The 23086-nt window shown below is 45.1% G+C and overlaps 1 protein-coding gene across 1 annotated transcript in view; it reads left to right on the top strand.

Annotated features, from left to right (window-relative positions):
• ano1a (anoctamin 1, calcium activated chloride channel a) overlaps positions 1-18313 on the top strand; it is a 41061-nt gene extending 22748 nt beyond the window's left edge. Inside the window, exons 8-25 of the mRNA XM_070911845.1 lie at positions 617-672; positions 868-909; positions 2531-2595; positions 2909-3043; positions 4788-4948; positions 5929-6014; positions 9235-9306; positions 11112-11186; positions 12048-12249; positions 12684-12795; positions 12911-12968; positions 13359-13459; positions 13992-14134; positions 15435-15587; positions 16296-16348; positions 16498-16682; positions 16919-17024; positions 18044-18313. Of these exons, the coding sequence (XP_070767946.1) occupies positions 617-672; positions 868-909; positions 2531-2595; positions 2909-3043; positions 4788-4948; positions 5929-6014; positions 9235-9306; positions 11112-11186; positions 12048-12249; positions 12684-12795; positions 12911-12968; positions 13359-13459; positions 13992-14134; positions 15435-15587; positions 16296-16348; positions 16498-16682; positions 16919-17024; positions 18044-18286 (2048 nt within the window). The 3' untranslated portion in view covers positions 18287-18313. The remainder of the gene's footprint in view (positions 1-616; positions 673-867; positions 910-2530; positions 2596-2908; positions 3044-4787; positions 4949-5928; positions 6015-9234; positions 9307-11111; positions 11187-12047; positions 12250-12683; positions 12796-12910; positions 12969-13358; positions 13460-13991; positions 14135-15434; positions 15588-16295; positions 16349-16497; positions 16683-16918; positions 17025-18043) is intronic.
• Positions 18314-23086: the final 4773 nt, after the last annotated feature.

Genomic DNA, 23086 nt, shown 5'->3' with positions numbered 1-23086 from the left:
GCTGAGATCTGGAAACACGGCGACATCGTTAAGAAGAAATCAACAAAGCAAATCGTGAAATTATTATTAACTGTCTGTTGTAAACCTCCACCGTGCCCTGGTTGAACTCATATTGACTCTACTTGCTGTAGTTGTGCGCACGCAGTTTTCCTGTACAGTGAGTGATTATTAGCAACATTCCTGATGCACTTATTGTCAGTTTAACCACCAAATAAAGTGGTTTATATCTGAATATGTTGTGTTAGCAAAAAAATAAAAATAAAACCTCAATTGTAATAAATCAGATTCATCCTTTCGGGTATGTTTCACGTTTTTTTTCAGTTACTACAAGAAATACTAAAATGAAAGTGATGGAAAGGTGATGGAGCTACATATGTGTCGGGGAAATCCTTCTACATGTAACTCTTCAGCAACGTTGTAATTCAGCCACCATGAAGTTCCAAAGAGGAAATGTAACGTCAGTCATTTCTGGGTTTAGCTTTGGGTGAATCGTCCTCCAGAGCTCTTCTTCTGCTGTGTGTGTGTGTGTGTGTGTGTGTGTGTGTGTGTGTGTGTGTGTGTGAGTGTGCGTGTCTCCCCCCTGGATTATAATCCTGTTGAATATGCCTTTTTACAGGGATCACCAGTCTGCTAGCCAACGGTGTCTATACGTCTGCATATCCTCTGCATGATGTAAGTATTACCGTCACATGTTGGGGGGGGGGGGGGGGCTTTTTACTTACAACGGAGAGAATTATCCCAATTCAGTGAGTTTCCAATATGAAAATATTTGTGACAAATGGCGACTCATCGTTTTGTGTTAAATTGCAGAAGTCATTGAAGATGAAACAAACTGTGTGTGTTCGTGTGTGTGTGTGTGTGTTACAGGGAGACATTGAGGGGGTGAATGCAGAGCCTAACGACAGGAAGGTGAGTACTGTGGAGCAAGTCCACTTCAACAACCTGAAGCTACACTACCCTGCCTTTTATTTTCAATAAACCAGCCCATATACTTATACTAAGCAGACATTGCAACAAACCCAGAGCAGTGGAATGGCGTTTCAGCCAATCACATGTTACATCCTGTCCAGGTCGACTTGTCCAGATTGCTCAAAAGAGTCCTGGGAGAACTGATGGCTACAAGAAATGATCAGGACATCGTTTAAATTTAAATTTTCATTCTCCAGCTTGTCCACCAATTTGAAAATGAAAAGCGTACATGCACATCTTATCTCATCCAGGTGTCATTATGGTCTTTGGGCCACACTGAAAAGCGTTTGTCAGTTCAGATTTCATTTTTATTTCAAATTAAAATTACAATTATAAACTTTCAATTTGATTAAATTAGGTCAAGAGATACACAAAAGGTGCCTCTGGTAAAACAGGTTGTAGCCAGTTGCCTCGCCAACTAGCCAGCTAGCTTAGCTTAGCTTGGCCGGAGGTAGAATCCTGTGCAGTTACTGAGGCCAGCTAACCCAGGGGGGCTAGTTGCTGCATTTACCTCTGGTCCAACTCAAAGCCAAGTACAGAAAAAGTACAAAAATGTTCCTTCCTTTGATACTGAGTAATAAACCAGGACAGATCAGCATGCTAACTGTGAAAGTCCAGGGCCCCTGATATTAAAATAAAATCATTTAATCAAATTGTAATGTAATTCGTTCCCTAAAATGTCATTTCCCATTTGGGAATGAATCAGTGGATTAGCTTCTGAAAATGTGGTTTTATTTTAAATGAATTTTGACGGGCTTGTCCTGAATGCAACGCGGCAATACAACATCTAGACTGAAACTGAAACCTGTCACTCAATTAGTGGTGTCATTAGGGATTGTTTTAGATAAATGAGGAACAAACTGACTGAGACAGCGTTTTTTTTTTGGGGGGGGGGGGGGTTTGCATTTCTGAGCCTTTTACCTCCCACTGTACAAGTATAACATGAACCAGGCGATTGGAAAGTAAGAGCTCATGCTGAGCCTGAAGTCATCTCCTCCCCTGCTAACACTCTCCATAATTACACTGTAGGCTGTGTGTCACTAAGGCAACAGCCTAATAATTCCCCCCGCGTTGTTCTCCAGCATCACAAACGCTTTGGCTTGGTGCCTCCACAGCATCATAATTATACATGCGCGCGCGCGCGTACGTGCTAAAGAAATGGGTTTTTCCTCGGCTCAAGAATGTTGAGATTCCAGGTTGAGCATGAAGCGATTTGTGTGCCCTTTGCCTACGAGTGGTGGGAGCGGCTCACGGACGCAGTCAGCTGTTTGATGATGATTGTAAATCATGCATCATGCAGCAGGGATTTGCATATAAATGTGTTTGTTAGGACTGCAAAAAAAGTAGTTCTACATACATATAAATATATTAAAGACCTGATTTATAGCATGCGTGCAGATATGATCACTGGCATATTTGCATGTACAGTGCTTCTTTAGCGCATTAGAGAAGTGACTCGCTGATTTTGTGATACTGATGAAAGGGACAGACTTGCGGATAATGCCTCTAATATATAATGTAACGCATTTATGGTAATCACTGACCCTGCGTCTCTCCACAGCTGCTGTACGAGGAGTGGGCCAGCTACAGTGTCTTCTACAAGTACCAGCCTATCGGGCTCATCAGGTCAGACCCATAGCAGTGCTCTGATGTGTTACAGGCCTCACGTCTGCCACGGCCGCATTAACTGCCTTCAGCAGCCTGCGAGAAAAACAAAGGCCGATGAGGAGCAGATTAACAGAGGCGGCAGTCGTGTGCTGAGCTCAGTGGGTTCCAGGAGCTGAACCCGACATAGTTAAACCCCTTTCTGGTCAGGGACTGCAGCACTGATGTAACGCATACACATCGTGGGTTAGGGTGTTAACAAGCAGTTCGTTGTCGTAGTTCATTTGACGGCGACGTCCCGTAAATAAAGCCTTTTCGGTATCTCCTCCCGCAGGAAGTATTTCGGGGAGAAGGTTGGACTGTATTTTGCCTGGTTAGGAGTCTACACCCAGATGCTGATCCCTGCGGCCATCGTAGGAGTCATTGTGTTCCTCTACGGCTGTGCCACTGTCGATGATAACATACCGAGGTACACACACACACACACACACACACACACACACACCTTTCCCCATGCATGCATTTTCTTTTTTCATCCACTGCCAAATGGAATATCTTGTAAAAGAATGTGGTCCCTTTTTTCCCTTTATACTCACAGTCTAACAGCGTCAGCGTGTATCTCGCATCCAGCAGGGTTTTAAACGCAGAGCTAACAACATGTCGATGGCCGAAGAGCAAAACCTCCTATCAGAAAAATGCACTTTTTTGAGAAACCAAAAAAAAAACTTGTTGTTTTCTTGCAGAATGCTATTTGTTAAGGATACCCAACACATAATACACTGTTTTGGGACTATATTACTATGTTGTGTGTTAACAATACCGACAAGGTATTAGCGCCTCGCAAAGTGAACAACAGGAGGTTTTTCCCCACTTTTCCTGGATCATTTTGCAGATAGGAGGTTTTTTGCGCTTTGTGCTTAGATCCATTCACCTGTATCTTAAGGTGGGCTGGGTATTGTTATCGCATTCCTTTTCAATACTGACTTTCAGTACCAAAATAATGCTTTTTTTTTTGGACACCTTTACTTTTTTGATACTTATAAACGCGCTTTTCCTCAGAACGCTTTTATTATGATTGAGATCAGAAAGTGTCTGATCAAAGAGCGAGTGGACAAGACCAGGGATCTGACCGGACATTTGATGACAGCTTTTTCAGACGGGTTTCCGATGATGCACATTTTTGGTAGGCACCAAAAAGTGTTGAAGCTATTTCCAGGATGGGTTGCCTCGAACTGTCTTGTCTTTGGCTGTGGTTGTCTTTAATCCGACCTGCCAGCTGACTAACAACTGGTGTTACGAGGCAAAATACATTGACTGAGCTGCAAATATCCACCGCTTCACCTGCTCGGGGTCACTGCGCTATGATCTGTGCCAGCACTTTTACAACTTTTACAACTTTTACAACCTTTTTTGTCATTCGTCATTTGTTAAGTTTTGGTTCGTCTCAATTGGGCCAAAGAAAGGTTGCGTCCAATACAAATGAAGTTGTCTAAAACGTTCTAGGATCGAGTGCCAATTTGATGTGAATCTTACTCACTTAATTACTTTCTAAGAATTCTTAAAACCAGTTGATTTGAAAACAGGGTTAACGAATCATAACCCACTGGCTGTTTTTTTTCACTTGCAAGCGGGCCACACGACTTGTTAATGGCGGATGGAGACCTGTGTGCGCGCACCCCGATGGTAAACACCAGGCTTAGACCACACCCTCGACATGACTCCGACTGTTTACATAAACACGAGCTGAAGCTTTGGGTCTATTTCCACACCGAGTCATTACGGACTTTACGTGTACAGCGTCAGTTAGTGTTTGGCAATGTGACGATACAACATATTTCGTGAGGTCATAGAAATTTCAGCCATCAGAGATTTGGCCATACCCTTCATGATGAAGAAACTCTTCCTTCCTCTTCCTCCATCCCCAGGGGTATTAGGCCACAAGGCTGCAAATCAATGAGCAGGGCTGTTTCATGGCTAAACTAGATTCAGACACTGTGATAGATTCATTTATCCAGATCAGTGTAATCAATCTGAAGTCCTTCATATCCTAAATACCATCAAAGGTGGATGAGGTCTCGTTACTTTGATCTATTTTTCGTTGTTGCCGTGTAACCTGAATCTAAACTCTTGTCATGGTCCCTCTGCGCCATTCTTTTGCCGTCTCCTACCCCTTTCCAATATTGAATCGCTTCCGTCCATCCCTGTTTTGTCAGCATGGAGATTTGCGATCCCAGGAACAACATCACCATGTGTCCGCTGTGCGACCGCGCCTGCAGCTACTGGAAGCTGGTGACGGCGTGCGGTACAGCCCGAGCCAGCCACCTGTTCGACAACCCTGCCACCGTCTTCTTCTCCATCTTCATGGCCCTCTGGGGTAAGGACACGTTTGCTTTCCAGTCATACAAACAACAGCTCCAGTTAATAGACCGCACCATTTAATCCTTTCGGCACGGGTTCGGTAGAAAACGTGGATACTGCAACTTAGGCGCGCGTGAATTTTACAATAGGAATCCACAAAGTAACTCCTGAGTAAACACAGAGCCTGTCCTCCTCAGATGTCCTGCCAAACCACACTGCCATCTGTTAGCAACAGCAGGGCTTCAGACGAAAGCCTGATATATCTTCTTCCTCTGTGCCATAGAAACTATTAAAACACATCAATGAGCCACGCTGTTGCACTGGGTGACATGTTCCTTCATCACCAGGACACACACACACACACACACACACACACTGCAGTTTATTTTGACTCAAATACTCACTACAGCAACCAAATGTGTAGCCCCCTACTAATTAACTTTTTCCTGCTTGTGAAAAACAAAAAAAAGTGAGCAGCTGTTTTAGAAAATTACTGAGCCTTTTTTTTTTTTTTTTTTTTTTTGGTAAATGAAACAATTATATGTGACCAGGTACGGGATTTGCTGACAACGGCAAAAAATGGAATATTGTCAATTAAAATTGCAAACACTACAATCATCTAGCTATGTATATAGTGAGGAGCAAGCTGACAAGTAGTCACAATATTAGTTGAAATGTCAGAGTCTAAAATAATTCTGTGATATCATGTTGGAACCCTACATAGTCTGCAAGTGGCCACACACTAAATCTGTACAGAAGGTGTACATAAAAAAGAAAACACATCACCTCATCAAATGTAGTCACTTCTCAGCTGTTGATTGTATATGTTCATGCGCATAACTTCGTGTTCATTTGATCAATTGTGTTAAATTTCAGGTGCCATGTGTAAAGAAAGATGGTGGTGTTGGTATATATACAGAGAGAAGTGCCCAGGGACATGCAATGAGTTTGAGCTTGAGCCTGTGTTTAGTTTGCTGTGTACGTTTGGTTTTGTAGCCGTCCTCTTCATGGAGCACTGGAAGAGACGGCAGATGCGACTCAACTACATCTGGGACCTGACAGGCTTCGGAGAGGAGGAGGAGGTGAGACAACGCCACACAGAGCTTTTCTATATATATATATATATATATATATATATATATATGTTGACAGATAAACGTCCACGAGTGTATGGTTGAAAACAATAATTAAGATAATAAGACATTTTGGGAAATATCCCCTCTCATGTCTGTACGCTAAATATGAAGCCGCAGCCAGCAGGCCATTAGCTTAGCTTAGCATAGAATAAATACTAGAAGAAACAGAAGCTAGCTTTCACTATTTCTTCAGTGTGTTCCTTTTCGTACGGATTGAACAAATTAGATATCACGGGATAAGTAGTGAACTTTAGAGGTGCCGTTAGGTTTCCAGTCTTTATTCTATGCTAAGCTAAGCTAATGGTCTGCTGGCTACAGCTTCAGGTTTAGCGTACAGACATGACAGTGGTGTCGATCGGCTAATTTAACTCTTGGAAAGAAAGCAAATAAGCGGATGTCCCAAAATAAAATAAAACAAATGAATACATAAAACCATTCCTTTAACCTAATATTTTGTCATTGTAAATTTTGAAGATACTCAGCTAATTATATTATTAAAAGGACCATATTCATGTTGATTTTAGTCCTGTAGACTTAGAATTAAGGATTACAACATGCTCCCAGTAAAACCATTGGTTTCCGTTCATGGCAGTATGCTGCACGACAACTCGAAACTTGCCTGCTTGTCTGCTTTATTGTTTCAAAAGTAACATCTCTGCCGCGTGGCGGACGCAATGTAGCCTCTTCAAATGAATCTGCACTTTCAAATGCATTATCACGCAACAGCGTGGAGACGTGGTGTTTTGGGATGGATCAACTAGTCAGTCACAAGCCTCCGCAAGCTGATTTCCAGCACAGTGAAATGAATGGAGACAAATAGCTGCCTGGGAAAGTGACAAAATGTATTAATAAATTCTGCGTATTGTATAGAGTTGTGAAGTGGGAGGAGCAGTAAAAGCCCCCATTCATTCTCCCCATAAATGGTGTTACATGTTCCAATCACAGAGCTTAAAACGTTTAGATTCTGGGTCAGTTGTGGGTGAATTCACCAACTATTGTTCTCCAGTGCAACAATGACGCCTTTTGGAATGTGCTACCCCCCCCCCCCCCCCCCCCCCGGTTCGCCCCTCTGGCTGAGGCTCATGGTTATGGCGGTGTTTTGAGCCGTCGGGCCATTCCAAAAAAAAGAAAAATGACAGAAAGAACACTCATTTTCAGAAACGGAGTTGAAATAACTCAAACCGGTGGTGTGTTTCTCATGTTCAGTAACACTGAGGCGTACATTTGAAACGCTTGTGGAGCCCGCTCCCACTTCCTAACTTGACACGAGCCTCTTTGTCTCCATCCATTGCTATCGTATGTCTCCTAACTCCCTGTAACAACTCATAACAACACTTTCATATAACAAGCGTCACAAAATGAAGGCCGACATGAAGGCTCAGGTCGGGGTGTGCAGCGCACTGAGAAAGATTTTGTTCAGTTCTTGTGGTTTTTCTGTATTGCTCTAAGTGTTTTAATTTTCAGAGACAATGGCTGCTGACTGACATCTTCTCCTTATGTGTTTGTGTGTGTGTGTGTGTGTGTGTGTGTGTTGGTGTATTTTACAGGAGGAACATAAGGTTTGGATCCAACTCGCTTCGTTTCTCGCCGTCTCTCGTATTTCAACCTTACCTTTCTCTCTCTCTCTCTTCACTGCTTTAGATCCTTTTCTCCCTCAAGGTGTCTTAACAATCTTCTCTCTTGACATCTCCTTCTCGTCTTCATTTGCTCCTGTTTTAATGGGGTTTTTTTTTTTTCTTTCTGTGTGCTGGCCGTCCCCGTGGACACAATACTGTTTGTGCCTAATGACGGCAGCAGAGTTGACTGGACAGTCCATTGACTCATAGCTCCCGTCTCTCTCTCTCTCCTCTTTCTTCCTTTCCTTTCCTTTTGAAAAGATGTCCTCGTTAAACAAGACACAACTGCGCCCTCCCCACACACACACACACACACACACACACACACACACACACAAAGTGAAGAAACACACACCTTTAAAGTCAAACAGAAGAGGTGGTGCACCTTTTGTTAAACACTGTAAAAGGACCAAAACAGGTCCTGCCCCGGTGGTTCCGGTGGCTCCACGCAGCAACTACTCCTAAACCTCAGCCTTATTTTATATATACACGTTTTTATTTCGGAGGCGGTATACTGAAACAATTTCAAAGTCTCCTGACTAGAAAAGTGGAATATGCCACCAAGCCACAGTAGAACTGAGTGTAACTCAGCCACTCTGCATGCAAATGGCTTATTATAACTTATGTAGCTGGTATAATTATTTCAGCCCTCGGTGACTCAAGTTCCCGATAGGTTGTTGAGTAATGGCCCGATGAAAGAAGTGGTTATCAGAGGGGGGACCCTTTTGTCCAATGTTCTCCTCGCCCACAAGGCCCACACAGTCATGTAGGGCCATGTATAAGTAGCGCCTGATATTGAATCCATAAAGTATGAGCCCCACATTGTTTACACAGTTCCAGCCCAGGCTCGCTTTTTAGCCCTTATGGGGCCTCACGTGGACATGCGGGCTGGGAAGACGGTGGTATGTCAAACCCATAGATTTCTCAAAAAGCCTGAAAATATGTTCCAAAATCCACGCAACCTTGGAACGGGGGCCCGAAAGAGATCCACCACGCAGGACGGCTTGTTCTAAATGTCCACTCATATAAGCTTGAATCAGTGACAATGGGTCACTAAAATTGTTACCGAGCACTTTAAATGCTTTTTTTTTTTTTTTACACTTCAAATCAAACCTTTGCCTGCGGGCCCGAGTCTACGCTCGTTTGGGTCTTTCTCGTCTGTCTGTTTTCCATCTGTACGTTAAGCTGGACACACGGACCTTCAAGCCAAGAGAGACTTCTAACCCTCCGCTTTGTTTTCTAGTGATCCAGTTTCCTCTTCTGCGCATAGTACAGCACCTCTTCATGCCTCTCGGTTTACTCTATTGCTGTTACATGGCTACACACACTCAGTTCTGACTGCATTTTGTTTTGGGGGGGGGCGTTTACTGAGCCATATGTTAGTATTCTGCTAAGCTGGCCTGCACTCGAATATAAGCACACCACTTTACTAAACTTCATGCTAACAGGCTGTTGTCTCCCTTCTGAGCGGATCTCCTCTCCTACTGCTTACTAACAGACAGCGGCATCGGGGGGGAACTGCTGCAGACTAAACTCGATTTCTCTTCCAGGACCACAACCGAGCGGAGTACGAGTTCCGGGTCATGCAAAAGACGATGAGGCAGGAGCATTCAACCCCGAAGGTAAAACTGGTTTAGTTTGGTTTTTTTTTTTGCTGATCAGATGAGATGAGTCTGAAAAGGCAGCGGACGTCGTCTCTCAGAGGCTTTTATTGTTTCGCGTGCCTCAGTAGTTTATGAAAATATGTAGCATAAAGAACATTTTATTCTTGATCCGAGATCACCCCCTCATTCACCTTATCTGATTGCGTGCTCATCGTATACATTTCTCTTCTGCTGATAACATCTTCCCTCATTGTCATTGTCCATGTTACCATGCTGTGTTTGTTGTTTTGGCTTCGTAAGTATTACTTCATTTAATCCATTTGGTGGCTGATTATTGATCTATTGATTATAGTTTCTGTCAATATCACTTGAGACAAGCTTGCAGTAAAGGACAAGCCTGAACTAATCCAGTTCAATCGACGAGGATCTAATAAAAATGACAGTGTCACCTAATCAGCTGTATGCCATATGATATATTTACATCATTTTACGTCCAATACCAGTGGTTTTGCCACGGTTTAGCACCGTAAACTGCATTCCATCCCAAGCACGCCGTTCGTTCCGTAGGCATTTCATTTTTAGGCAGCCGCTCAGGTTTCAATTCATTTCAGTTCGCTTTGGAGATCAACTTGCAGAGACAAGAAACTGAGCTCACCCATCACCGTAAATATTAGAGAGGTGACAGTAAGCAAACGTGGAAGCTGTGAAATGTATAATATGATATGAGGGTTGATGTTAAAGGTGCCCTGTGGAGTTTTTTGTAAACAAGTTTCAGACCAAATCCGGCATTCCTGCCGTTCCGGCGGTCCTCCCATTCATTTAGAATGAGGCTGCGTTTAGAGCAGCCCGGGTCAGGGGGGGTTAAAGTTCTTCTTCTTCTTCTTCTTCTTCTCTTTTGTTGTTTAAAGGCAGTTAGCAAACTGCTTTCAAGCGCATTACCGCCACCTTATGGATTAAAGGTCACAAACGGGCCACGTAGCGTCACTCCGACGCCGCCGCACAACCCCGTGTTCATTTCACCAAACAACACACACACGTGTGTGTATCCTAGGAGTCCGACAAACGTGTTGAGTGAATTTCCTCCCTCATGAAACATTTGCAGAGTGGATCTTTTGAACATTTTCAATGATCAGAACAGTGTCATATATATATACGTGTGTGTGTGTGTGTGTGTGTGTGTGTGCGTGCGCAGTCAGAAACAATCACTGTCCATCAGCAGCTTTCAGGAAACATGCAATCAGCGCTGACCGGCGGAGGAATACAATCTAATGGCAGCTTCATCAGCACTCTGAAGAGGAAGTGCTGGTGAAACACTGAGACATGTTTATATTAAACACGGCATGTAGTGGAGTCCTCCTGACCAGGTTCATCATAAGCCCTTTGCCTTTTGTCTTGAACCAAGGTCATGTCTTTCCTATCAAATACACAAGAAGAGGACACACACACACACACACACACACACACACACAGTCGCCTGAGCTTTCTGACCTAATTCTCAGTAGGTTTGAATGTGACATGATCGCTCAGGGCGGCGGAATTAGCTGTGCTCCACTGCAGCTCCACATTGTGTGTGTGTGTGTGTGTGTGTGTGTGTGGATGTTTATGGTGTGTGTGCTGTGTGCATCTGCATGCCCAGGGCATAAAGAGCTGCTTCTCGCTGAAAGACATGAGGTTGTGGCAGCAGCAACACCCATATCAACACACACACACACACACACACACACACACGTCTGAACAGATGGAGATGCCGTTAATGTTTCAGATATGCTGTGTAACTCTGTGTCCCTCACATGACTGTGTGTGTGTGTGTGTGTGTGTTTCAGGGCGAGAAGGTGAAGCTGACCTGCACAGACAGACTGCCGGCCTACCTGACCACTGTGGTCATGATGTGCGTCATGGTGAGTCCCTGCCGTGTTCACGTCACCAGCCTTTGCGTTTCTGACACGCGTTGTGACAATAACACGTCATTTTTTGTAATCGCCTCGATGACCTCCAGATTCAGACAACACAACAGTACGGGGGTGGGGGGTGGGGGGTGGGGGGGAGTAGGGTTTCTTTGAGCTAGTTGCAGGAAAATTAGTCAACAAAATATTTATTTCAAAATGCATCATCACCTCCACAAGCCATACACATGGATACACAAGCAATGAGAGGGAAAAGTAACCTTTTCCATCATGTAAATCTCCATTGTCACATCTATTCAGTAATTTATGGTAGGTCCAACGTGCACCATCCGTATTTTTGGTCAAAGCCTTTCTCCCTGCTGCCATTAATATTATGTCATATACCCATTGAATATTTGTCTCGTATTTCATTTACACAGCTGGTTGCTGTTTGGTTCCTGCTTGGCAAAATACCTGAATACCCACGAATTAGCTTGCCAGGCTGATTCAGCACATACTGTAGGTTGGGCCCTCCGTTTCCACACTTACATGACAAAAGTGGCCGACACCTTGATTTGTCAGGACTTGTCGGGTTGTGTTCGGCAACAGAAAGCTGTTGTGTAACAACAGTTGTTGTTATGCACTCGTTATGCATTCGTTTAGTAAACGCAGGCTGAGGGGGGTCATGATGCGTGTCAGAGCAGCCTCACTATAGTCACTGACAGACAGCTGTAGACACACGCGTGGCATGTTTCAACGCGTGTCTACTCCGACGTCGACACCGCTAATATCCAAACAGGCAGCCTCCATTGTTTTGTCAGATTACCAGCACTGTTTTGTCAGATTGGGTGTTCTCCCTCGTCTCCTCGCTTTCAGATCCTCGCGACGTTCGCCATAGTCTTCGGGGTCATCCTGTACCGGATCAGCATTAAAGCGGCGCTGCACATGAGCAACTACCCCGCAGCACGGTCCAACATCAGAGCCACGGTCAAAACCACCGCTGCCATCATCAACCTCATCGTCATTATCATCTTGGATGAAATCTACGCCGCCATCGCCCGCTGGCTCACCACACTGGGTGAGGCACACTTCGCCGTTGACCCCTTAAAGGCACGGCCGACACTCGACCAAACGTTAGCTTCACTGCTGAGGGAAAAAAAACGCTTCCCCGAGCTCCCCTTAAATCTAGAGTTTCACAGGATCTTGTGACATCGCAACTCGTCTGGAAGCCGAAACGAAAATTCTGGATTTGTCAGATTGCGAAAAGCAGTCGATGTCATTTAAAAAAAAAAATGTATTAAAAAAATAACACATTGTTCCTCTTACAAATGAAAAGCTGAATTCATAAGCAATAAAACACTGCCACAGCCTTACTTGGTCCGATACGACCGGCCTCTCGTGGTGGAAATTGCAGTAGAAATGAAAGATGAGGAACCAGGAACAGCAATGGATGAACTGGATGAATTCTTGTTGTGCGTGAGGTAATGAAGTCGCGCGCCGTCTCTTTTTCAGAGGTTCCGAAGACGGACAAGAGCTTCGAGGAGCGCCTCATCTTCAAAACGTTCATCTTGAAGTTTGTCAATGCCTTCACGCCCATCGTCTATCTGGCCTTTTTCAGGGGCAGGTAAAACAATGACTTCATTAGTCACACACACACACACACACACACACACACACACACCATGAGCATTGTTTGGACTGCATGTAGTGAACATGATCACCCTGTGTATATTTACCAGGCTCGTTGGGCGGCCTGGGAACTACTTGTACGTTGTCGGATCGTACAGAATGGAAGAGGTAATTCACGCTGAAAGGTTAAGGCTGTTGCTACTCCGTGTTTTCTTGATGTCGGTTAGTCTGTGTTTCGACAGTAGCTCCCTAGGAACCTCAGCCCCAAGCCCAGCGGTTCCTAGTGACGTCATAAACCTTAAGAATGTGAATGCCACCGATATGATACTGTAGCTTTTAACAAACATTTACTCGAACAGGAGGAAATAGAACATTTTTAAATCCACATTTGGTGCTCCAGGATAGAATTTGACTGAATATTTCTTCCCCTTTTGTGTAACGCGGAGCTCTCGCCTCACGTATATCGTATATAAAGTGGCTGTGGTCTGTTTCCTCCTGTTTTAGCTTCACTTCAGTTTCGATTTCCTCTCGCTCTCTTGACACTTCCTCTCTGTCCAGTGTGCCCATGCAGGCTGCCTCATGGAGCTGTGCATCCAGCTGTGTATTACCATGCTGGGCAAGCAGCTCATCCAGAACAACCTGTTTGAGATCGGCATACCGTGAGTGCAGAGCGTACGCCGTGCGACAAGCTCGAGCCAGCCAGACGCTTTCCCATGACAGAGCAGCCACACACACACACACACACACACACACAGGCTGAACACTTCCAGCACAGATCAGTACATGAGTTCAGCAGGCCAGCGGATTCTGCCCACCCACTCAGCTGCACTCATCATCTGAGAGGAATCATTTAAATGCCAGTCTGGTTTTCAGACACATTTAACCTGCCCACCAACACACCTTTCTGCACTGTCTTTGTCTTGCTTCATCCTTACAGCCCACTGCAATGGAAGTCTGTAAGTTCATTGTGTTCATTGTGTCATGAGATGACTTTCGTTGTGATTTGGCGCTGTATGAATAACACTGAACTGAATTGAATTGATATTAGGCTGTCATATAGGTAGCCGATAACTGACATTCCAGAGATTTTGTGTCTGTTTACGTTTGTTATGCGTTTATGTAACAGCGTAGGTCAGGCTTTAGCCAACAAGGCTAAATGTGTTATTTCCATCATGGGCCTTTGGGGTGCAGGAAGCTGAAGAAGCTGCTCCGGAGGAGGAAGTCAGAGTTGGACTCGAAGCAAGAGGAGGAGCTGAACAAAACCCTGCAGCGTCACGAGAAAGACCACATCCTGGGACCTTTCGTTGGCCTCAGCCCCGAGTACATGGAGATGAGTGAGTCTAAACACAAGGCGGCCGCGAAACAAACGCACAAACACACGCGCTGCTGCGCTCCTGCGCTGTCGAAAGTCACTTAGCCATTTGATCGTTCGCCTGAAAACGAATTCAGTGTGTGCCGAGGAGCAGTGCGTAGTTTTACCCTTGCTGCTCTTCCTCAGTAATCCACATGCCAGCTCGCCTGATCTTCATCTCTTCTGTTGAGAGGGGAGGTTTTCCCGCCCTGATCCAGAGCTGATCCCTGAGAAACGCTCTTGTGTAAACATCGGCCTTTGTGACGCGCTAACCTTCGCAGGGCAGCAAGTCACGCTGAGGTCAAAACTCCAAGAGCTTAATGGCTGCGACCACAAACAAACGTGCTCAGCTTCTATGTGTGGCCACAAACACGTCAACCACCTCCTGGTTCCATTCATCCGACAACATGTTAGCTGCATGTAGTGAGGTAGCATATTTAGCTTTACGTGCGCCACAGATTTCTGCGCATGCCTGCGTGCATGCCACTGGACACTACCTGCAGACGCAGTTAGAGACGAGCCGCTGAAGACAGATTAGCATTTAGCGGCTAAAGATACAGCATTTGTTCTCAAGATACCACTCTTTCGCGTCCAATACCGACATTGCAACCTCGAGTGTCTGCCGATACCAACCCGATGCCGTCTTTTCCCCCTCTCTAGTAGAAAGAAACAACTCTACTCCCCTAAAGGAAGACATACAGAGCTCACAACGTGACTCAGTTGTGGACAGCTACGGTACGCATGGCATCTGAAGGCGCTCACGACTAACAACTCTCAAGCTAGCTGCTTTGACCGAAATACGCATCCAAGGGTCGAAACAGCGCGAGCTCGAAAGTTTCTTTCACATGTAACCTCTGGGGTGGAGCTGTAGTGTGTTTAGTCAGGTTCAACTTTCCAACGCTGCCGCCGCCGCCGCCAAACCCCTTTGAACTCACTCGCATTGCATAAATTGCACTCTGCTATTTCTGCTTCCCCCCCCCCCCCGATGACACATGCTGCTCACCTGTCGAGCCGATACCAATGCTGAGTTTTCGGATCGGCACATCCCTATCATATATCCACGATGACTCAACATGCAAACAATGTGCAAACTCGAGTGTTGCAGCCCGGCGCAGGTCAGCCGTGGAGCACATGTTAGCCCGTGCGAGAGAGTGTTAGAACGTGGTTACGGTACACACTGCGTACTGCATTTGTCAGCAGTATGTAGTAGGCGGTTCCGAAAGAAAGCCAACGTGTTCACTCGGTGACCGCTGCTCATTTCTGCTCTCGTCTCCTGCCTTTAGTCATCCAGTTTGGGATGGTGACTCTCTTCGTGGCCTCCTTCCCTCTGGCTCCGCTCTTCGCTCTTCTCAACAACATCATCGAGATTCGCCTGGACGCCAAGAAGTTTGTCATGGAGCTGCGCCGGCCGATCGCCGCCAAAGCCAAAGACATCGGTAGGTGTCCACTACCGCAAATTGAAATAAGCGCAGAAAGAGGATGACATCCACAGTCCTTGTTCTGTGTAAGTTCAGCTGAAGATAATGTGTGGCTTCAGCAGTCTGAACCAAATCAAGGGGGTATCTTCCAAAGTTAAAATTCCCTAGTGTTAGAAATTGTTAGTCCGGCCTTTAACTGAAGGTGCTGTAACGACCCTGAAAGGACGTCAGAGCGTCCTTAAACGCGGCAGACATACTGCGTATACATTTGAGTAGCGCTGTTACAAAGCAAAAGACAAAAACACAAACATTAAATAAGCAGAAATGATCGGCACAAAACAAAGTAGTAGTAGTTAAAAGTGACGGGGCACATAAAGACAGATTAACGCTGGATGGAAAGTGAGATGAATTTCAACAGGAAGTCTGCTGCAGAGAGTCTGGGGGCCTTGACAGCACATGAACGACCTCCTTCAGTTGGGGGGGGGGGGGGGGGGGTGGGGGGACAGCATTAACTGTTTCAAGGCAGTTGATATGCAGAAATGGACGGACACAGGAGGCCCGTGGTCCGGGTCGGCAGTAACATTCCTACAAGAGGACAGACATCCAGCTCCAATGCAGCGAGTGCTTGTGCCATCTAGTGGTGGCTGGTACTAACTGACCCCGTACAGTATTTCCATGTGGAAGCTGCTGCTTTCTGCCTTAATGACGGCTCCCCTGTCCCCGCAGGTATCTGGTACAACCTCCTGAGAGGCCTCAGCAAGGTAGCAGTCATCGTTAACGTGAGTCTCTGTGTGGTTTTACTTCCCCCAAACGCGCTGTCACCTCATGAAGTCCTCGTCTTCTAAATGCAGAAATGAGGACAGAGTTTTCGCTGGTCGTATGATTTAAGATAAGCTGCTCTCTCTGCCCCCCCCCCCCCCCCACACAGGCCTTTGTCATCTCCTTCACCTCCGACTTCATCCCGCGGCTGGTCTACCAGTACATGTACAGCCCCGACGGCACCATGCACGGCTTCGTCAATCACACTCTGTCTTACTTCAACGTCAGCGACTTCCAGTCAGGGACGGACCCTCTCCAGCCAATGCACCTGGGCTACGAGGTAGACGTATGCAGGTAAGGTTTCGCTTAATTTAAAGTTTAAAATTGACCGTCCTCATGCCGAAAAAAAACCTCCCAAACGATGACTTATCATCTATCTGTCGTGGAGCCATAGATGTGCGTCATACAGGGGAGTATAACCAATGGAGAAAAAAGGACATTCTGTCAAATAGTGCAGCATCAGGCGAAATCTTTTTAAATGTGTTTAAATCACATGTCGAGACTCTTTACGCGTCTTTCTCTGTCTCCAGGTATAAGGACTACAGAGAGCCTCCCTGGTCCGGCACGCCATACGAACTCTCCAAGGAGTTCTGGGCCGTTCTGGCCGCCCGCCTCGCCTTTGTTATTGTCTTTCAGGTTTGAAGCAACACACTGCATGCATACTGTCTGCCTCTGCATGCTTTCGCTCACTGATTCCTGTTTTACGCAGGCAAAGTGAACAAAAAGCCGTAATAATAATGGCGGGTTCTCTTCAGGCGTGAACGTAATGGAGTATTTGAGAGGAGTATTTGTCCGCTTCTCCTCTACTCATTAGAATTTCCCCGATTGGATTGAAAAAAAAAGTGTATTAGGATATCATGTTTATAGTTACAGCGGGACCGATAAATCTAAATATGTAATATATATCGGGATTTGGTGTATTTCGGCTGATGTGTAACAAGAGATGCCAAACTAAAACTTTGAGATCATTTAGAAACAGTGTCACTACACAGGCTTTGTCCCCCAGAAAGGTTGATTTTTACACTATGAAAAGTCACACTCACACACACACACACACACACACGTATCCTGACCACAATACACAGTGCTTAACAAATGTATTAGACCACCTGTCATAAAAATGAGAAAACACAAATATTTTAGAACTCTGTCAAAAACTTGTTTCAAACTAAAACTTGTATTGTTATTTATTAGGCAAATAACAAACTGGAACAACTAAATAGTCCTTATTCACATATATTAACCAAACATCTTAATAATAACAATAATTATATTTTAGCATTAAAGATATCATTTTGATTAAAGAGCTTGGCTTGCGCATACTGGTGGATTAACCATTACAGAAACACCAGCAATACTGTTCATTTAGGGCAGCGGGGGCAAACACCTCACACTGGGTGGTGGGCTAATACATTTGTTAAGCACTGTATGTATCATATCATTGTTCTTATGTGTTTTTTTTTTGTTTTTTTAAATACTATATATACTCTATATATAAATAAAAAATAGCGAGACCAAAATGTTGATTCAGAATCTCACAATCTCACATTTTCATCATAAAAGTAAAACGGGGTGTAAACACAGTTTGCAAACTCATCTGTGGCTCTCAGCGAGATGTTCATTCTGCTCTCCTGTTCCCTCTCGGTTCTGTGCAGAACGTGGTGATGCTCATGAGTGACTTTGTGGACTGGCTGATCCCGGACATCCCCAAGGACATCAGCCTCCAGATGCACAAGGAGAAGATCCTCATGGTGGAGCTCTTCATGAAGGAGGAGCAGGGCAAAAGGCTTGCGGCACGGGACAGCCGCAACCATGACAACTGCACCTCCCCCTCGTCGGCCAATCAGAGCCCGCCGCAGCCCCGCTCGCGGCCCGTCTCGCACGCAAACTGCTGTTAATTAAACTGCCAGTGGCGGGGGTCTGGGGGGGAGTGCAGTAACAAGCAAACACAACACCTTCATACAAACTGTACATAAGTTAATCAGCTGCTTAAAGCTAGCTGGTTCTCCATTAACGCATGGCCAGTTTTAATAATCAGCAAAGCTTTTGCTGCATTCATGTTGTTTGGGAATATTCGCAGGCATGACCTGACAGTGAAACACCTAAACTTTGACGCACTCACATTAGAACGCTTTTCCCCACGTCGAGGCGTTAACGCCGCGTCGTCAGCAAGCAGTTAGACGATACTCGTAGGATTTATTTATCCCAAAACATTATTTATTGGATGTATTTGAAAGGAACAAGCCATTAGCTTCATTGTTGATGAGGTCGTCATTCAGGGCATCGGAGAAAGCAGTGCCAAAGCCCCCCCCCACCCCCCACCCCCCACCCCTGCCTGCAACCTCACGTGAATCCCATTTTCAAGCCGTAACGCTCGCGCCTGCCACCTCTCCCCCACGGGGACCTGAACGCAGCTTTTTGTATTGAAGACGTCCGTCCAAACGGTCCTGCTGAGAAGAGTTTTCCTCCCGGTATCTCACTGCGAGATACGACACACAAAACGTGTAAAGCTCAGACAGGCCTTTCTTTTCTTTCTTCTTTTTTGCACAATTGTATACAAATGCAGGAATTTATTATTATTATTATTGTTGAATATGCAACATGGTCGGGCACATGTGCTTTGGTTGTTGCACCTCCTCTGTGTCAAGCGGCCTGTTGTTTTGTACTACTCTCTTGTTCGAGCGCTGTATTGCTCGTTGTTACATGTGTTACATTTGGAGTATGAACAAACTGCCTGACAGTGCTCGGCGTCATTATAACGGGAAGCACGCGCACCGATCTTTATTCATTCCAACCAACTGGAATTCTCACAGCTGCAATTGGCCAGATTTACACTGTAAATGCGAAATGATGTCATGCTTGCACCTCACCCCGCTGAGATGCCGTACTGTAAAAAACTTCAATCAAAACCTGGGGTCAGGTTTGTTTGTTTCCCCCCCCCCCCACACACACATGACGTTGTGAAGTGAAAATAATTCCAATGGTGTTTCTTGAAGCTGCATCAGCTGAGGTCTCGTTTTATTTTGTTTTCCTGGGCCACTTGTGGGGCAGCAGAACAAGCTGAAAACAACAACGCGAACAAAACGGACACAGAGCGGCATTAGCATTCATTTTGAGTGTTTCTGGCTGCTTTTAGCTCGAGCAGCTCTAGATATTTTTCCCTGGCTCTTTAACTTGTAACAAGCCAATTTGTGGGCCGCGAAACCAATACAACGAGCTAAAAGACACTAAAAAGCTCCGTAGAGCTGAGGGGGAGCTGAGGGCTCGTCGCTTCGAGCGACACCTTTTGCATTAGACATAGTGATGCGATACGTGGTTAATATTATAAAGAATGATTAGCTGCAGGAATTAACACGACCCCAAATGAATGCTAGTGTTGCTCCGTGTCTGCTGGATGGGTTTGCTCACAAATTCGCCGCATCATCTCCAAATGGCCACAAAATCAGCCAGTGCAGGTTTAAATAACTGCAACCAGGCTCTCCATTTCCACTGAGAGACTCCGGCATTCCACCTTTTGTCTTGTTCATTTTGGTGTCTTTCGGGTCGCCAACAAAGTGCAGTTTGCTGATGTCATCTCATGGAGTTTCCTCAGACCAAATTCCTGCAATTCTTGACAGAATTCTTCCATCAATCGCTTTCGAACCACCAGTGGGAAACGCTGGCCCCAGTGCAGCTTTAAAGTACCCCAAAGGAAATACTTTTTTTTCTCTGACTGGTTAAAACCATAAAAGCCATTCACACCTTCGCGTATGGTAAAGATGCTCAGCTTTATTTATTTGAGGGTTTCGCTGAGTAAAACCGTTCAAATTTAAAGGGTAATTCCTGTATTTTTTTTTTTTTTTTTTACATGTTTTGGGGTCTAAATGACATAATGATAATACTTCAAATAAAGTGTCTGAAGACAGAAGTCTCACTCAAGGGGAGGTCTCGCTACTCTTTAACAAAAAGGCCCGTCTCTGTAGGGATCCTCTCCGTGATGTTGTCAGACACTTGGAATGAATAATAGAAACAAGCACTTTTTGTGGACCTACTTTGACGGGCGCAGTTGCCCACAAGGATTACGTCGCTGGCTGAGGCTGAGCTACTGGCCCAATGCCAAAAGGTCTTCTACCTGTTAGTCATTTAGACCCCAAGATATGTAAAAAAAAAAAAATTTTTTAAATGGGTTTAAAAATACCAGAATTTCCCTTGAAATCTGCATCTTCTTGATGTCTGCAGCAGCGCCAGTGTCTTGCTCAAGGGCTGCCACAGTGGCAGCTCCACTGACTCTCTTAACCCTGCCTTATGCTCTCCCCGCTGCGTCTTGGGATTCGAACCGCCAGCTGATCGTCTTCTCCAAACCGCCGCTGGCTCGTCTGAAATGCTCCATTTGGCCGTTGTCATACAGAGGGACACAGTGTAAACACCAGGAAAGGGCGGCACTGTTTTTAATATCATTATCTTGCCTTACATTACCCGTGTCAATCATTTGGCCTTTTTCTAAAGCTGCAACTCTTTAATGGTTCAAGCACAAAGACTGAATAATATATATATATATATATATATGTATTTTTTTTTTTTATTTATCCAATTGCAAAAACATGTGGGAGTGACTGAACATCACTTTGTACTGTAACGGCTGGAATGCGCAGTCACGTGCGCGGTGCGATGTGGTCAAAGTGTTGAGTCCTGCCCCCTCCTGTAAATATATTGAACTACAACCAAATTGAAGCCCTCACAGCCCAGACTGATAGAATGTATTGTTACATTTTCAACTTTCGGTGACGTAAAATCACGTTTAGGTCAAAATGCTGCATATCTGTTTTCTTTTTCTTTCTTTTTTTTTTTTAGTTTTCATGACGAAAGCCTTTCTAAGTATATCTCACGTGTTGGAAGGGTTTTGTCAGCCCACAGGGGACCACTGATCACTCAACTAGAGACTGTCACAACGACAGGGATAGACTTTTATCTTACATTGTCTTAATTATAACTCTTTATTTAATGTACAAGACACCTTCAATATGGACCTATTTAGCTGCCTCTGGAAGGATGCCTGGGAAAACATCTTCCAGTGTCGCCTACAAAGAGGTGACTTCTTTCTGGAATATGACTTGCTCTTTTGAGCCAAACAAAAAAAAAAAAAAAAAAAACTGCACATTTTATTTTTTACCAAATCTTAATACTATTAATACTGTGTATGTAAGTAGGGTTGGTGTTGATATTCAGTGATAGATTGCGTGCTGCCACAGGGCTGCGAAGCCTGTTTTAGCTAGAATATTTTATTTTTTTCTTCTTATAACCTGATGTCACATGTGAAGACCCTCCCCCCCCCCCCCCCCCATGTCCCTCATGAGATGTCCTCCCCCTGCCGTCTGTTGCCGTGCTGTGTTCACGACATCGACAAAAAAAACACTACAAGTTGTGACATGCTAACGTCTATAATAATGTATGTCAAGGCACATTTCACAACATGCGTGAGTGTACGTATATGCATGTATAGCCAGTTTGTCTGTCTGTGATATTTTGAGTCTCATTTGTTCAAACTAACTGCAAATAAATGAGAGATGGACTGCCCGAGTGTACACATTTATTTTGGAAAAACCCAGCGTTTCACTTTGTTTTACTTTGTGCTTTTATGAATTGCACATTTGTACCATTTGAGTACAATATCAACTAAGGTGGGTCTTGTATTATTTGCTTTTTTTTTTTTTTTTTTGTGGTGATGTCTTGTAGAGGGACCTTGTGCCGTCTTTAAGCCGAGTGGCGTGCACCTTGATGCCACCATATCGCTTGCCTGATGGCGGCGGTGGCAATAAGGCCAATGGCTGACTGCTGCCTCTTATTTTGGGAGGCCCAAAGTCAACCAAACCGCACTACTCAAACCTCCTGTGAGAACACGTAATATAGCACACTGATAGAAAGGCCTTCTTCAGTGCAGTCCGTGCCCTCGGACCGGTTTCAGAAACCTCTGACGCCGAGGAAGTTTAAAAACCATCCAAGACCTCGACAGGTGCCGCCGCCACCGCCACCACCAGAGGTCAAAGAGCACTGTTTTTGGTTCTTTGGTTCTGTTATCAACGGCGGTGTCATCTGCAAACATACGATACTGTACCTCGGTTGTTCTGATATTCAGCGACGCAGTCATACGTGAAGGCGCTGTAAAACCGGTGGAGTGAGACAAGCGCGGCGAACACCAGTGGAGGAGTAGTTATTTCCTACTGTTCCTACTGTTTGCAACCTCTCTTTTAAGAAACCAACGCTCCCCGCGCAGCAGGCTGCATCACACAGACTCAGCTGGCTTCTCTGGCACACCGGTGTGAAATGCTCCAAGGCTGAGCGCAGGGCAAAAGAAACCTTAAATCCTTAAGACGCGTCACTGTGGATTTTCTTAGGGCACAGGCACGATGGATGGAGGTCAGCTGGGCAAACCTGATACACACATTACACTTAGGTGTCAGCAGGGCCAGAGGGGGCACTCAAACAGAGCATAGGAAGCTCTGGTCCAGGTGTCAAGGGTGTGATCCTCCAGTTCATCACTGTGAGGTGAAGCATATTCTGTGTATGTCACCTGCAGCTGTTACCATGAAAGTATTTCATGGTGACAGTGGTGGTGTCACTAAATGTGTACTCAAAGCAACAACAGCCACACGAAACAACAGAATTAACGACTCCTGGATCCGCAGCCTGGATTCGGGTCTGACCCACGAACCAAAACAAAC

This window comes from Enoplosus armatus, chromosome 1, assembly GCF_043641665.1.
Source record: "Enoplosus armatus isolate fEnoArm2 chromosome 1, fEnoArm2.hap1, whole genome shotgun sequence".
NCBI classification, from domain to species: Eukaryota; Metazoa; Chordata; class Actinopteri; order Centrarchiformes; family Enoplosidae; genus Enoplosus; species Enoplosus armatus.
Note: the sequence above shows the minus strand (reverse complement) of the source record. Positions and strands in the feature narration are given on the sequence as shown.